The sequence below is a fragment of the Hipposideros armiger genome, unplaced genomic scaffold (assembly GCF_001890085.2).
Source record: "Hipposideros armiger isolate ML-2016 unplaced genomic scaffold, ASM189008v1 scaffold_965, whole genome shotgun sequence".
Classification (NCBI taxonomy): Eukaryota; Metazoa; Chordata; class Mammalia; order Chiroptera; family Hipposideridae; genus Hipposideros; species Hipposideros armiger.
This window is the reverse complement of record NW_017732315.1, coordinates 50,210-67,070: the sequence shown is the minus strand read 5'-3', so window position 1 is coordinate 67,070 and position 16,861 is coordinate 50,210. Positions and strand designations below refer to the sequence as shown.

Genomic DNA, 16,861 nt, shown 5'->3' with positions numbered 1-16,861 from the left:
GCCTCTGGATGGACGCTCACAGCGGCTGCTGGCTGCTCACGCTGGCTGCTGGCTACACACAGTAGCCATGGCAACCCACTGCCACAGGGGCTGCAGCCTATGGGGGCGGCCACTTAACGGAGCCCAGGTCCCGGTTTGGCCTCTTTTCCCGCACCTTTCTTTGGGAGGCAAGGTTCACTGGCCTCCAAAGTTGGATTCTAAACCGGACCCCTTTGTGGCCCAAGCCCGTTCCTAACCAATGCCCCACCTGGGCCGCCCTGCTCCTTCATTTTTTAAATGAAGTTTCTAGGTCCCAGCAAAGAGAATGGAAGTAGAAAGGTTTTTTGTTTTTAAATAGTATTCATTCAGGACCCTAATTCTCAGTGATATGTGTCCCCTTGATTCTAGAATCCCTGTCATTATGCAAAGTAGGAGTTTCAGAGATGACAAGCAATTTGGCCAAGTCACACTTGGCCTACACTCCAAAGCTCTCCAACCTTCCACCACCATCATTCTGAGTGTTTTCAGTGGTTGCACTCTACCTTTCCAAACTCTGTGGGGCAGATACTGCTGGCTAGGAAACCTGAAATAGAGAAGCAAGGACTGTTCGGATTACCCTTCCGACTTCAAAAACCGGCTTTCACTAGAATTGAGGAAAGCCCAGCCTGGGAACCACTTAGCGCTGGTCAAGTCCCCACCCGGACGCATTTTTTTCAGTTGTCAGGAAGTGGGGAACTATCTAACCCCACTTGCCGGAAGTGCTTTTTCACTAGTACCTGGATGTTTTTGCAGTTTAGCTCTCTGTCTCCCGGCGCGAGGCCGGCAGGTAAGTAGCAGAGTAGCTGCCAGAGGTGCAGGTTGTGAAGTGGGGGCACTTAGGGTTTAGGAGTAAATGAAGTCGTGGTCTTTGTCGGGCATTTTCCCGAGGATCCTTGCGTCCAGACTCCACCTCCTTTTCTCATGCCCCGGAGGCTTGCGGTTTGCAACTTTTTCTTTTGGGGCAGTAGAAATAGTGACCTCGCCTAAATTGAGTATATTCATTCCTGGATCTTTATCCTTAATTTCCTCACCAGTTAACCACCCCCGAGCTTTAGGCTCTTTGTTTTAACACCCATGAGTTGGAAGACACATGTCACAGTGCATAGGGAGTTCTGAAGGTGGAGGGAGGACCGATTTTAAGCGGGATGGTGCGGAAGGCCCTTACGCCGGTGATTCTGAGCAAAGGTGTATGGGCCCTGCAGATATATGTGCCTGGGGTCAGGAGATATGTGGTGGATGTCATTTAAGATCTCCCCAGAGGCTCTTGATAAACTCCCTACTTATGAAGACATTGACTAGTATACAGGATTTATCGACCCAGCCCTAAGATCTGTGATCAAGAAATTAGTTCATTAAAAATTTTAAGCGGCAGTTGTGGGTTTTGGATTTTTTAGACACCCCATTCTCCTGGTTAAGAATGGGACTCGTGTAAGACAGATCTGGATTCATATTCTCACTGAGCCACTGACTGGCTACTTATATTAGACAGGGTTCTTAAACATTCCCTCTTGTGTAAGGAAGGAATAATAGCTAACATTTTTTGAATGTTTATTTTGTGTCAGGGACAGTTCTCAGCTCTTTACATGTATTAAATCATTTAATTTTTACAACGATTCTGTTATTATAATTCTTATTTTCAAAGATGAGTGTACTGTCGATAGCAAGATTAAGTAAGTAACTTGTCCAAAATCACATAGCTAATAAGTGATGAAGCTAGGATTCCAATCCAAATTGTTTGACTCCGAATCTGTGCTCTAACTTAATGGGCTTTACAGTTTCTCAGCACCAAGTTGATGAGGTATTGTATTAAATGAGTTAATGCATATAAAACAGTTACAGTGTCTGGTTCACAGCTAAATTGTATTGGTTGTTACACTCATTATTTTGAACTGTAAACTCCTAAGCCCAAAAATAGATAACTAAGGGGAAAAAAAGAGAACAGGGAGGCTGACTTTCAGTTTAACTGGCACTTGAAGGAAACGATTTCCCCAAGATCACACAGCTGGGAAATGGAGGTTATCTGTAAAATCCAGATCTTCTCTGTGCATTACTCTCTTCTTTTCAGAAAAGAAAAGGATCTATTTACTTAATGTGTTACTTATTTTTTGAAAACATTAATTGTTCTCAAAGGAAACTGTATATGCAAGAAATTATCATGGAGTTACTACTTTTTGAAAATTGTGTATAAAATGAAGATAATTGATACCTTGTTTTGTACACAGCAACATGCTTCTGATTCAGCCCTTCCACTTAGCTGTAAAAATACATTAATCAGAACTGCCTGGCATTTTCCTGAGCAAGACTTCATGAGGGCCCAGTATGCTTCATTTCATCCAGAAGTTTTCTCGAGCATCTTCAAAGGTTGGTTTATTCAGTAAATATTTGAGCACTACTTGCCAGTCATGGCTTGGCAATGAAAAAGAAGACAAAAAAAAAAAATCCTTACCCTCATATATTCAAAGTGCCGGGGGGGGGGATACAAATAAGTAAAATATTTAATATGTCAAGTGATAAGTGCTGTGGAGAACTATAAAGCAGGGAAATGGAATAGGGAGTGTCAACAATAGACTTGGGATTGCACTTATAAATAGGGTAGTCAGAAATGATGGAATGGACCGTGGCGGTAGCTCAGGGAAGAACATTCTAGACAAAAGGGAAAAAAGGCCCCAAGATGGAATCATTTCTAGCATTTTGAAGAATTACCAAGATTCCTAAATAACTGTTTCATTTTTCATCAAATACTTTTTGAGTTACTGATGATCTCTTTACTAGTTGAAGTCTGAAATCTGCTCACTAAAGCACAGTATTAGCAGAAAAGGTTATTACCTGGCCATGTACCAGGAAAGGCACTGGGGAGTGTTTTTTTTTAACCCTCTGTCGGGCGCAACTGATCTCACAGATTCATTGCACACAAATTTTCAAATATCTAACAAGTATCGTGACTTATCACTTCCGTATCTTCCCCCTCTACTGTAACTTATCGCCAGTCATATTTGTGACTCAGTATAGTAAAGATGTATTTCATAGCATCTTTGTGTGCAATGAATCTGTGAGATCAGTTGTGCCCAACGGAGGGTTAAGGCAAAGCAAAAAATATGGTCCTGGCTCTCGAGTCTACTCAGACAAACACACAATTTTAATTCACTGTGAGAAGTATAATGGAAGTGTGCGTAGGGTACTTGTAGGAGCATTAAATCAGATTGGAGAAAGTGTCAAGCTGAATTTTGAAAGACAAGTTCCCTAGATAGAAAAGTAGTAAGCTAGAATTCTAGGCAGAGACATGTAGAAAGGCACGGAGCCATGAAAAGTATGTAGTGTCTATAAAGCTAAATTGGAAGGCAGATTGCTTTTCTCTAGCATTCCCACAATAATTAATGCAGCTGCTTTTGCAATTTATAAATAGAAGGGGCAGTTTAGAATACCTAATACTAAAGACTCAGTCTTTACCTGTTCTTCTGAGATATTTCTCTCATGGGATAAAATTAGTGATAGGCCAAAACATCACTGGTTTCTATTCAGTAGTTTCTTTTGCATTTAATAGTCTTAGCCAGCAGTAACATCGCCTTATAGTCCAACCTTTCTGTAAAGTTCGATGTGCTAACAGAAAGCAGTTTGTGTTTATATTGTTCTAGGTTGGGATTAACTAAGACATTTGGTGATTTTTTTTTTTTTAAATCTGGTTCTATTTTCTCTATAGATGCTGAAGTACCCTTTCACAGTTGGACTAGAAACCAGCAGAATAGAAACACTTTCTCTTAAGACATGTCTCCAGCAGAACTTTTCACCTTTGTTTCTAAGGCCTTGGCCTTTCTCATCATTTCCAGTGTGTATGAGCAAGACACAATATTATCATACTTCCCCATGCAGCTTTAAGAAGCAGAAGCAAGAAGTACTTCCAACCAGGCCACCAAAAACCATCACTTACTTGCCTGACAGCCCAAAGCCAGCATTATACATAACTTTGGCAGGTCTAATCCCCTTTGTTGCTCCACCACTGGTCATGGTAATGACAAAGACTTATATCCCCATATTAGCTTTTACTCAGATGGCTTATGGAGCCAGTTTCCTATCTTTCTTGGGAGGGATCAGATGGGGTTTTGCTCTGCCAGAAGGTAGTCCAGCTAAACCAGACTTCCTCAATTTAGCTAATAGTACAGCTCCTGTTTTGTTTTCATGGTTTGCCTTTCTTATTTCTGAAAGGCTCAGTGAAGCTATAGTAACAGTAATAATAGGTTTGGGGATAGCATTACATTGTGAATTTTTTCTCTTGCCACATTATCCCAATTGGTTCAAAGCCCTGAGGATCGTAGTCACTTCAGTGGCCTTTTTATCATTTGTAATCACTTTACTAGTTAAAGATATTTATCCAGAGAAAGAACCCAAGGGACCTGGTAAAGTGGAATAAATATAAAATTACTGTGTAGATGACGTTAGCATGTTGGCTACAAGCCTTGTAAGGCTGTTTTGCATCTCCTTTTTCTACTTCTATTGTTTAGCTCTTTGTTTCACACCAATGGTAATTTAATCTTCACATTATTTTTCATTTCTAGAAATCTTTATTTCATAGGAATTACGTGATCAACAGCTTGAAAATCCCTAACAAGTCTTTTTCATGTTCATATTAGGTTACAGCTCTCATTCGGTCTTTTTATTAATTATATAGTTGTCCACTCAAATATTTCAATGTTTTAATTACTTTGAAAAATATAATTAAAAAAGATGAAAAACCCCTTTTACTAGAGCCTTAAGATCACTGAAAAAACATACACATTCTTCCATTTCAAGAGGAAAACTTCATTTCCATGAATGTCTGAAAATAATAGGTGGTTCCAGGGTGGAATTTTCATTGCAGTTGTCCATGGGAATTGCATTTCCAAGCTCATTTTGTCTGAAAGGATCTGTGGCTCTAAAGTCATTTGGGAGCAGTGTCACGAGGGAAAGTCATGTTTAAAGAAAAGCTGGACACATTTTCCAGTTTTTATCACAAACAAGACCAGCTGGTCAAACATATTTAAAAGAATAAAGCCACTAATACATATAAATTTGGAAAAGTCAAGCTGGAGCATCTTGATGTTCTAACGAGAGGCTATCTAGTTTTACATGTTAGCTCAGAGAATTTTTTTTTTTTTGGGGGGGGAATTGGGGGAGGGAACAGCATTGGGGAATCGGGGAAGGGGAACAGATAAGTTGCTGTCCTTTTGTTCTTCAGTCTAGTTGTGGAGGACATTGCTTCACTGGCCCATGTTGGTATTGTCATTGCGCTCTTCCCAGGTGAGGCAGATCAGTCACCGGCCAGTGGATGGCTGTTCACGGCTGCCAGCTGCCGGCCACTCACGGTAGCTTACCACAGCCCACTGCAGCCTATGCCATTGCCAGCGACTCATGGCAGCCTGGCTCCAGGTTGAGCTGTTCACCATCTTAGCTGTAGAGGGCGCAGTGTCACTGGCCCATGTGGGATCTGAACGGGCAGCCCTGCTGCTCAGAGCTCACGCTCCCAAGGCAACTTAACCAAAGAGCCACTTGGCCGGCCCCTGAGAGCAGCTTTTTTAAAACAGCAAAAGCATCACCTTGGGACTTTAACTTGAAAATTGCATCTCTTGAGATTCTTAGTCTCATAAAAAAGGACATTTTAAAATAGTGTAAGAATATAAATCAGGAAATGATATCACCTGGTATGTGTTATCTTTGTGTAAGTATTCAAATATTAAATTTCATAAGTAAATTATATACATATGATTTCCACTCTAGTGATTCTTGCTATGAAGAGATCAGAGTCTAGAGTGGTAACTTGTTTACTTCATTACACACCTATTATGGGTTGAATTTGTGTTGAAGTCCTAATCCCCAATATCTAAGAATTTGACCTTATTTGGAGATAGGGTGTTTACAGAGGTAATACGGTTAAAATGAGATCATAAGGGTAGGCTGTAATTACTGGTGTTCTTATAACAAGGGAAAATATAGAGACAAACATACATACAGGGAGAATGCCATGTGAACATGAAGATGTCCATATGCCAAGGAGAGAAGCCTGGCACAGATCTCTCCTCTTAGCCCTCAGAAGGAACCAACTCTACCAACACCTTGGTGTCAGACATACAGCCTCTGAAACTGAGACTACATTCTGTTGTTTAAATTCCTGTGGTACTTGTTACAGCAGCCCTATGCAAACAAATACAACACCATAAAGCTAGACCTTGTTCTGATCATTGAGAAGCTTACCAGTTAAAGCCCGTGGCTGAAATCACTAATAATCCTTCTTTATTAATGTAAAGAATAGTTTACTACAGCCTGATAATAAAGGAAAGAAAGCTCATATTCTTCAGAAGATGTTTCTCAGAAGAAAACGCAAAAATCAAAATAGTTTATTCGTACATTTTTAAAGAAACAACAATCTGTCATTACCTAGGAAATAATGAGCATTTTTACAATGACCTATTTTCAGGGATCGTCTGGACTTCTTAAACCCAAACACTCATTGTCTTTACATTGCTACTACAGCAGCACAAAATGCCTCCCTTCACAGTCCCATTTTAGGTTACCAGGCGATGAGAAATAAATTATAGGAGCATTTTGTAAATCTCTTTTGAACCAGAATGCAGATTCTCTGTAACCAGAAATATTGAAGGCACATGAGCTTAAATAGTTAACAAATTATCTCAACACTTCATTCCTTGATATTTTATAGATCCCAACCAGGTATCTGTGACCCTTCAGATTTTCAGAGCTTTCTGTCTGCACTACATAAGCTGTTCTTAATACAATCGTATGGCTAAGTTATAAAAGCAAGAGTCCTTGTGGGTCAATCCAAATATTCTAGATATGAATGCTACCCAAGTCTTTAACGCTCACCAAAGTATTTCTATCTAAATAAGCTACTGATGCCTATAACAACATACAGGAGGACTTCAGTAAAGAAAAGGGGAAATCGGGAATATACAAACAAAATCCTGGAATCAGCTAGGTAAATCTAAATGTATGCAAGACCTTTAATATTAAATGGCTCCAAATGACTAGTAGAAATAACTTAAAAGTGATGATGTACCTGAAGAATCTTCCTCTCAGACAGAGAACAATTCCTTAGAATGCTTCTTGGGGAAAAGGAGAAACTTTGAGGAGCAGTTTTGGATCAGAAGCCTTTCATCTTATAAATCATTGGCTAAGAAGTTTCACAGGTATCTACAATTCCACCTTCTCCAAGCCAGGCAGTAACTTTGCAATAAGCTCATACTTAGGCTTCTTGCCCAAGTACAAGTAAACTTCACGAAGCTTTATAATCTAATAAAAGTCCCTCTTCCCAAAGCCAAACAGATACTTTTGGTGACTATTTAGAAAATAGGGAAGAATTTTACTAAGTGCATACCACCATCTGGGCTCTATCATTCATTACATCATCCTATTGCAATAATGGACTATCAGTAAGAACTTCCTATTAATTACTCTCTTGCAGTCTCAGCATCAAGACAAAAAATAAGTGAGCAAAAGCTTTTTTTATGCTGTTATGAATAGGTGAAAACTTACCTCTGTATATAAATAGCTAGCTATTTCATACCTGTCCTTCCCAGTATATCTGCTGTATAAAAAGTCTGGGGCTAGTGAAAACTCTTAGGATCAAATAAAAGTAGAAAGTTGTTTCACTGGCTTTTCTCTGTAGGTTAAACTATGGCCATGGAAAATTGTGCTCTGGGTTGAATCATGAATATACAGACATCTCTAAACTGTCTTTACTGATATTCTTACATCACATAAGGGTCATGTTACAGCTTGAATTGCACTGTAGAAACCCTTATTTGCCAAGAAGCTTCTAGCATACCATTTTTACAAATAGGACTCCTCTAACTGGACAATTCTAGAGCATAAGTAGCATTTCTATTGGTAAGCTTGGCAATATTTTTGTGAGCTCTTTATTAATTTAGGATATGTATATTCCATATCCCTTCTCACTCAAATTCTTAGAAAAATCATTATCTATCAAAAACATGGAAAACTCAATAGGATCAGAGGGTCCTACCACTAAATACACATGTGATTTGCAAAAGGTTAGATCCTGTATTTTAAAAATGTTTCTTGTGCTCTCTTATGGTTTATATTTCATAGTACAGCAACACCTCCTTCACAACGACTAGTGATCATGTTACAAATTTCTGTCCATGTATCTGAATGAGGGTTATAAACTTCAACTGAGTCCAAGGTACCAGGGGCCAAGAAATCATGGGTGGAAGATCGCCCTCCGGAAACATACAGAAGCCCATTGACTGCCACCACACACATGCCTGCTCTAGGCACTTTCATGGAGGCAACTTCAACCCACTTTTCCTGGTTAAGAGAAAAAAAAAAAAAAAAGCAGTGTCATAAAATGGCAATAGAGAAAACTGCTTAGAAATCAGATACTATGGTTCTTTTTACGTTTAAATTTCAAACTCACAACCCAGTCAAATCAGTATATAGAACATTTAAAACTTTTGAATAGCTGTAGACAAAGTAGTGAATTTAGAGAAAAATAATTGAAAAACATGTCTGTAATTAATTATAATTTATGACCAGGAGATAATTAAATTCTATATAGGCAGGCATTCTGAGAAACTAGCTCTATGGAATATAAGTAGGTAATGCATACACACACAGAAAATACAAATCCACAAAGCTCCAAAAAAAGAGCTCATATGCGTATATAGTATACAAAAGGGCTTTAAAAAGTCTTTGAGATGCTAATGAGCATTATAAATCTCCAGGAGAATGATACAGCAAAAAGCATTTGCCAAATTTGACCATGGAATCCTTTTTTCAAGGATCATCTATCTAGTGGAGTTAGTGATTTTCAGAAAGTATAGCTCAGAGGTTAGAAAACATAGCCTATTTTTATAAGCCTACAAAATAAGAATGATCTTTCCATATTAAAAGATTATTAAAAAAAATATGCCAATTTGCTAACTACTGATATACATTGTTCCCTCAAGAAATTTCAATAAGCTGCTATAGCTAAAATGACTTGTAATGTCCTACTCCAGGAAAAATGTTTACACCCAGAAATTAGAAAGCCAATAAATGTCCTGGGAAACAATCAAAAAAGAAAATAGCAAATAGCCAGGTGAAAAAAGAACCTGGAAATAAAGCATATGATAAAAAGTTTATATAATCATGAAAAGTGAATAATGGTTGTTCATCAATGCTAGAAAGTGAACTTTTTGAGGAGCTTTCACATCCCAGTATCCAGTACAGCACCAGCACATTATAGAGGGTCAATGTATGTTTGCTGACCTGAACTTAAATGAAATTCTGAAATACTAAAGCAAGAGACAATCCTTTGAAATTTAAGAAACATTAAATTTGAAGGCTATTTGATTATCTGAAATTACGGAACACATCACAAAGTCAGCATAACTGAAAAAACATTCATTATTTAAAAGACAGACATACAAAAATATAGCTAATTAAGATAAATTAGGATGTTGGGGTTACAAATATGTTTATCATTAGGGAGAACTAACCTTTGCTTCCCCACAAAAAAGGCTCTTGACAAGAATAAGGCAACAGTGGGCTCATCGTATCATGTTTATCTTTTATTTCTATCAGTGTATTAGAACTATAGTTTGCTTTTTTATCCTGAGTCACCTTAAAATAAACTCTATAAAACCAGAAACATGTTTCACATTACCTTTGGGTTTGAATCTACAATGTGAGACTTCAGTACATTGTAACAATAACATTTCAGATTTATGCATGAAAAACCTAGATAACTCATTAATGATAAGCACTTTGTAACAAAAATCTATTCATTTCCAGCTATATAGAAAAATTAGCAACAGAAAGTGCCCTCAGAATGTTCACTTTTTATATTACCAAATAAAATCATATAGAAAGTGAAAGGAATTTGAAATATCACTAAAGTTTAAAACTTGTCAGAAATGAGAATCAAAATCATGCTTTACAACATGACAAGGATTGCACTCTTGCCACTTCTTTTTTTTACTTAACTTTTTTTAATTTCTTGCCATTTCTATTCAACATTGTAATGGAGGTTCTAGCCAGGGCAATTAGGAAAGAATGAAATAGAAGGCATCCAGATTGGAAAGGAAAAAGTAAAATGATCTCTACAGATAACATGATCTTGTATATAGAAAATCCAAGGAATCCACAACAAAACTTACAGTATGAATGCTGCAAGGTTACAGGACACAAGATCAACAGACAAAAATCAATTGAATTTCTATATACTAGCAATGAAAAATCGAAACAGAATTAAGAAAACAATTCAATTTGCAATAACATCAAAGGAATAAAATACTCAGGAATAAATTTAAGTACAAGGAACTGAAAACCTACTGTTGAAACAAACTGAAGAAGACCTAAATAAGTGGGAAAACATCCCATGTTCAAAATGAAAAGACCTAATATTGTTAAGATGGCAATACTCCCCCACTTGATCTCAGATTCAATGTAATCCCTATCAAAAACCAGGTGGCTTCTTGGTAGAAATTGATAAGCTGATCCTAAAAGTCATATGGAATTCAAGGGACCGAGAGTAGCAAAACCAATTTTTAAAAAGAAGTACAAAGTTAGAGGACTCACATTTTCTGATTTCAAAACATATTACAAGGCTACAGTAACTAAGACTGGCATAAGGATAGACATAGATAAATGAATAAAATTAAGAGTCCAGAAATAAACTCACATTTATGGTCACTGATTTTCAACAGAGGTGCCAAGGCAATCCAATGGGAAAGAACAGTCTTTTTAACAACTGGTGCTGGAACAACTGGATAGCCACATGCACAGAATGAAGATGAACCCCTAACTCACACCATATACAAAAATTAACAATGAATCAAAGACCTAAATATAAGAGTTAAAACTATAACTCTTAGAAAAGTATAGGCATAAATCTTCATGACCTTGAATTAAGCAATGGTTTGTTAGTTATGATACCAAGCGCACAAGCTACAATAGAAAAAATCAACTGGCCATCAAAATTAAAAATTTTTGTGTTTCTAGGATACCAGCAAGAAAGTGAAGGAAACCATAGAATGGGAGAAAAATTTTGCAAATCATGTATCTGACAAAGGACTTACACTTGGATTATATAAAGAACTCTTACAACTTAATAAGACAAATAATCCATTTTAGAATGAACAGAATTAAATAGATTTCTCTTCAAAGAAGATATACAAATGACTGATAAGCCCATTAAAAGATGTTCAACATCATTAACTATTAGGGAAATACAAATAAAAACCATAGTAAGATACCAATTCACACCTACTAGGACATCTATAATCAAAATTTAAAAAATATAAATAACAACCACTAAATGTGGAGAAATTTAAACCATTAAACACTGCTGATAGTTAATATAAAATGGTATAGTATCTTAGAAAACAATCTAGCAGTCCCAAATAAGGTTAAACATAGAATTACCATTTGATCCAGCAATTTCACACCTAGGTATATAGATAGCCAAGAGAAACAAAAATCTATGTACACACAAAAATGTCCACATACATGTTCACAGCAGCATTGTTTGTAATAGCCAAAAAGTTAAAACAACTCAAATGTTTGGTGTGTGAATTATATTCTCAATAAGCTGTTAACAAAAATCTTTCTACTTAAAAAATTGAAAAAAGAAAATTAAAAAAAGACCTATAGATTTTGACAGTTTTAATAACTATAGTCAGTTTAAGAATACAAAATTCAAATAACGCTAATCTATATTTACCAAAATATGTTCCCTGAAACATTTTTTCCTAAGATTTTTCACAGACAAAAGCAAGGGTTATGTGAAGTACATTTGAGAGACTTAGCATAAAGATTCACAAAGTTTATTATTGTACTACATTGTGTAAAGAAATCCTGTGGTAAAGAAATTTATTTAACTTTGTTCAACCCAACTTTCCTTAAATATAATTGACCAGGAAAACTCATGTTACCTAATTCCCATTAACAACAGAAACAATATTCCATGGAAATTTATTTGGAAAAAATTGTTCTAACTTATAAGTCAATGACATAACACATGTTGTACTTCATTATCCCAGCACCTAACAAATTGTAATGCAATTGTCTGTTTATTTCTGTATATTTCCCACTAGAATTTAGGCTCCTTGAGAGCTGGGGCCTTGTGTGTTTAGTTTGCCTTTATTTCCCAAGGCATAGTGCCTGACCCATACTTATGTACAAAGAAGTCTATAAGTATTTGTGAATGAATAAATAGACTAATGAACAAATGCATGACAGAACAGCTACTCAATGAAAATATAACCTACTTTTCCCTAGCTTTCTCTTCTTCTCCCTCCCTAGCATAATTGAGTCAACCCAGTAACTAAGTGTATGAGGGAACATTGGAGAGCTCATATGGCAGTGACAAGATGGGTAATGTGCAGAGATGGCAGATAGAGGAGACAGCTGGTGTGATAGGGAGATTTGTTTCATTTAACAAATAAGAAAAAGGAATGAACAAATAAATAAACACTGAGACTAATGGGAGCTAAGTTTTTAACTGACAGAGAAGGTATTTACAAACACAGAAAGGGTGAAGGCATGAAAGAATCTGAGATGTTGTATTAGAACTGGAGCTATCATTATAAACTCATAGTTTTATAACATATATGTACAGAGAGATATAGAAATACTTACAAATGAATGTGTGTAAATACATATATTTTCTAGCTATGTTTACTGATAGTGTCTAGAAGCAGCAAATACCCCAGCAGCAATGAGTACTCTGAGTACCTGGATCTTGGATTCTAACTACTGTCTTACACTAAGAGAAACTGGAGCTTCTTGGAGAAATGGCTGATTCCAGGGCAAGGGCAGAGAAAGGATAAGCTGAGCTTGAAAATTTTTACTTGTCAATTATACCTCAATAAAACTGGGAAATAAAAACAAACAAAAACAAATTGAAGAACAGAGAGAAAAAAGATGAGAAAAACATTAACAGAGCCTCAGTGATCTGTGCGACAATATCAAATAATCTTGAATCCCAGACAGAGATCAGGAGAATATTTGAAGAAATACGCTAGGCTGGCCGAGTGGCGCGTTGGTTAAGAGCTGGCTTGGGACGCCAGAGGTTCCCGGTTCGGATCCCACATATGAGGGCCAGTGACACTGCCCTCTACAGCTAAGATGCTGAACAACAGCTCAACCTGGAGCTGGGCTGCCCTAAGTCGCCGGCGACAGCATAGGCTGCAGTCCCTGTGGCAGTGGGTTGCCATGGACTACCGTATGTAGCCAGCAGCCAGCTTGAGCGGCCGTCCAGAAGCCGGCGACTGATCTGCCTCACCCGGGAAGAGAGCAATGATGGTGCCAACTTGGGCCAGTGAAGCAACGTCCTCCACAACTAGACTGAAGAACAAAAGGACAGCAACTTGTCTGTTCCCCTTCCCCCAATTCCCCAATAAAAAATTCTAAAAAAAAAAAAAAGAAAGACAGCTGAAAACATTTCAATTTGATGGAAGCTATAATCCCACAAATTAAAGAATTTCAATTAATTCCAAGGAGGTTAAACAGAAAACTCCAACAAGGCACACATAATCAAATTACTGGAAACCCATGATAAAGAGAAAAACCTTAAAAGCTGACAAAGTAAAAAAGACACATACAGTGGGAATAAGGATAAGAATGACTACTGACTTCCCATCAGAAACAATGCCAGAAGATAAACAACACCTTTAAGGTGATGGGGAAAAAAACAACAACCTAAATTTCTATACTCAGCCAAATATCTCCAAAAATGAAGGTGGAAAAGAGTTTCAGAAAATGAAAGCTAAGAGAATCATTGCCAGCAGACCAGAACTAAAAGAAATATTAAAGGGAGTTCTTTGGGCTAACAGAAAATGATATGAGATAGAAACTCAGTTCTACATAAAAGAATAAATAGAACTAGAAATAAGACACATATGCATAATTATCAAAGACTTTCTCGTTAAAAATGTATTTTCAATATAATTGACTAAGTAAATATAACAACGTATTGTGGGGGTTTACAACATATACAGACATTAAAATGTATAATAGCACAAAGACAGTAATGAAAGTGATTTTATAAGTTTCTTACATTATAAGTGAAATGGTATGATATTATTTGAAGGTAGATTTGATACATTAAAAATATATATGTACATAGTATAAATTTATGTAATATATAAATTAAGCCCTAAAACAACCACTATGAAAAAGGTGAAGAGATACAGTTAATTGGACAATAAAATAAATAAAATGGAATACTAAAACAGTCAACATAAAGACAGAAAAGGGAGGAAAAAGGATAAAAAAAATGGATTATACAAAAAGGAAAACAACAAAAATAGAAGTCTAAAAACCAACCATATCTGTACCTACATTACATGTAAATAGTAAAAAATCTAAAGACTCCATGTGAAAGTCAGAGATTGTCAAACTGAATTAAAAAACAGACCACAACTATATGTTATCTTACAAGAGATGCAGCTTGGAAAGACATAGATAGATTTTAGGTAGAAGGAAAAAAAAGATATGCCATGCAAATGCTAATCAAAAGATAGCTTGGTTACATTAATATCAGACAAAGTAGACTTCAGAACAAAGGTTATTATCAGAGATAAAAACATATCATACTATTAAAAGAGTCAATTTATCAAGAGGACATAATAATCTCAATGTGTACCAACTAACAGAGATTCAAAACATGAAGCAGAACCTGACAGAAATGAAAGCAGAAGCAGACAAATCCATAATTATAGATGGAGATTTTAACACTTCTTAGTAATTGACAAAACAATTGGACAAGTTGGAAAGACTTGGGAAGACCTGACTAACGCTAATCACATCGACCTAATTGACATTTATGGAACACTGCACTCAACAACAGCAGAATACAAATTCTTTTCAGGTGCACATGAAACATTTAACAAGCCAGAAGTCATACAAAATATGCTCTTTTGTCACAATGGAATTAAATTAGAAATCAATAACACAAAGATATCTGGAAAATCCCCAAATATTTAGAAATTACATAACATACTTCTAACAACCCACTGGTCAAATAAGAAATTACCAGGTAAATTAGAAGACATTTCAAGATAAATGCTAATTAAAATAAAAAATCAAAATGTGTGGGATGCAGTTAAAGAAGGGCTTGAGAACAATTTATAGCTTTAAAGGTTTACATTATAGAAAAAGAAAAGTCTAAAATCCATCATCTAAGTTTCCACTTTAAGAATCTAGAGAAAGAAGAGCAAATTAAACCCAAAACAGATAGGAAGGAAAAAACTAGCTACAGAAATGAATGAAATAGAAAATGGATAATCAGTAGAAAAAAAAATCAATGACACCAAAAGTTAGTTCTTTGAAAAGGAAAAAAAACCTACAAATGATCAATATCATAAATGAAAGAATGCACATAACAGATCTTACAGACATTAAAAGAATAATGGGATACTAAACATTTGAAATCATCCAACCTACCTCTTCAAAGGAATATTTTTCTACAGTATGAAGAGCATCCTGTGTCTCATTCCATCCCCCAATAGAATAGATGCAGTCATTGAGTGCAGCCACCCCAAGATATGCTCTCCTGGTTCCCATTGGAGGAAGTGGAGACCAACGCTTGGAAAGTGGATCATAAACTTCAAAAGAACGAAGCTCTATTCCTTCATTGCTGATGCCTCCAACTACATAAATTAAACCTGAAAACGGAATATTTTTGCTCAGGTGCTATAGAAAATAGGATGTAAATAATTAAGAAAAGTTTAATAATTGTGATTTATTTGCTATGCTGGTATTATATTTAATGTAGAGTTTTCCATATTCTTTAAGAGAGAAAATCGACTTCTGTCTAGTTTATCACAACTCACATTTAAGCATGTTACAAAGAATTAGGGGTATGAATTTAAAGCGGCATTGAATTTTCAAAGAATTTAATGATGTTATAACAAAACTATTTGTCAGATAAGGATTTCCCATCTTATTGTCTGCTTGATGATCTCAAGTTCCAGATCCACTGCTAGAATACATAGGTAAAAAGGAAAAGGAGAGTTCTTTTTTTCCCCTAAAAAATGTCATGGCCTTGGCTGGTGACAGCCTACCTGTTGCTCAGATGGACATAAAATAGAGAATTGAGTTTTAATTAGTATAATTATATGGCTAGATTAAGGTATCAGAATCAATCACTAAAGTACAACAGAATGTAATTTGGAGAGTTCCTTTATAAATTTGGTTGAAACTAATGGTTCTGACAATCTACAATTATTTTTGAATGTCTAGTGTTGTTTCCCATGTTCTAAAGTGAGGAGTTATAAGTTATAAAGAATGGCATTTTAGGAAATGTGAGCTAAATGTTAGCAAACTTAGGTTCTAGCTCCAGCTTTGCCAGTAACCAGCTATGAAAAAAGACAACTCACAGCCTTCCTAATTTTCAGGTTTTTCATTTATAAATAAAGGGACTGAACTAGATAATCTCCAAAATGCCTCTCTAGCTCTATGATTTTAGATGGGAAGATAAAAATAAACATAAAACAACTAGAGACCCTTATAATACTAAACAACAGTTTAATAATTTGCACCATGTAATTTGAACATTTAAAAGCTAGTGGAAATCTGAGAAGGTACTCACAAAGCAGGAAGAACTTGAGCTGGGAACAAAGTAGGCTGAGTTGTCATATAACAATGGGCAGACTGCTTCCTACTTTGCAGGTACATATATATCTACTCTCCAACTCTGGATGGAGAATCAGGCTTTATTTGATAGTGCTTACTAACTACCTCTCAGGGTATAGTGTTGGGAGCCATGCAGGCTGGCTTTACTGTAGTATAACTTGTTTTGCTTCTTGCTCCTTTCTGCACCTGGAGGATGCTTACTTAACCTTGAGGC

At 36.2% G+C, this 16,861-nt stretch overlaps 2 protein-coding genes across 3 annotated transcripts in view; one reads left to right on the top strand and one right to left on the bottom strand.

Moving 5' to 3' along the window:
* The first annotated feature begins 698 nt into the window (after positions 1-698).
* Positions 699-5,159, top strand: TMEM69 (transmembrane protein 69). Its single transcript, XM_019630936.1, has 3 exons — positions 699-805; positions 2,241-2,379; positions 3,716-5,159. Exons 2-3 carry the CDS (start codon positions 2,338-2,340, stop codon positions 4,421-4,423), a joined length of 750 nt encoding a protein of 249 aa, XP_019486481.1. The 5' UTR covers positions 699-805; positions 2,241-2,337; the 3' UTR covers positions 4,424-5,159.
* Positions 5,160-6,361: 1,202 nt separating this feature from the next.
* The window catches only part of IPP (intracisternal A particle-promoted polypeptide), a 36,743-nt gene continuing 26,243 nt past the window's right edge, over positions 6,362-16,861 (bottom strand). For both annotated transcript variants that reach the window (XM_019630934.1, XM_019630935.1), the window contains exons 7-8: positions 15,457-15,677; positions 6,362-8,334 (exon numbers count right to left, since the gene is read on the bottom strand). In XM_019630934.1, the coding sequence (XP_019486479.1) occupies positions 8,110-8,334; positions 15,457-15,677 (446 nt within the window). In that variant the 3' untranslated portion in view covers positions 6,362-8,109. The remainder of the gene's footprint in view (positions 8,335-15,456; positions 15,678-16,861) is intronic.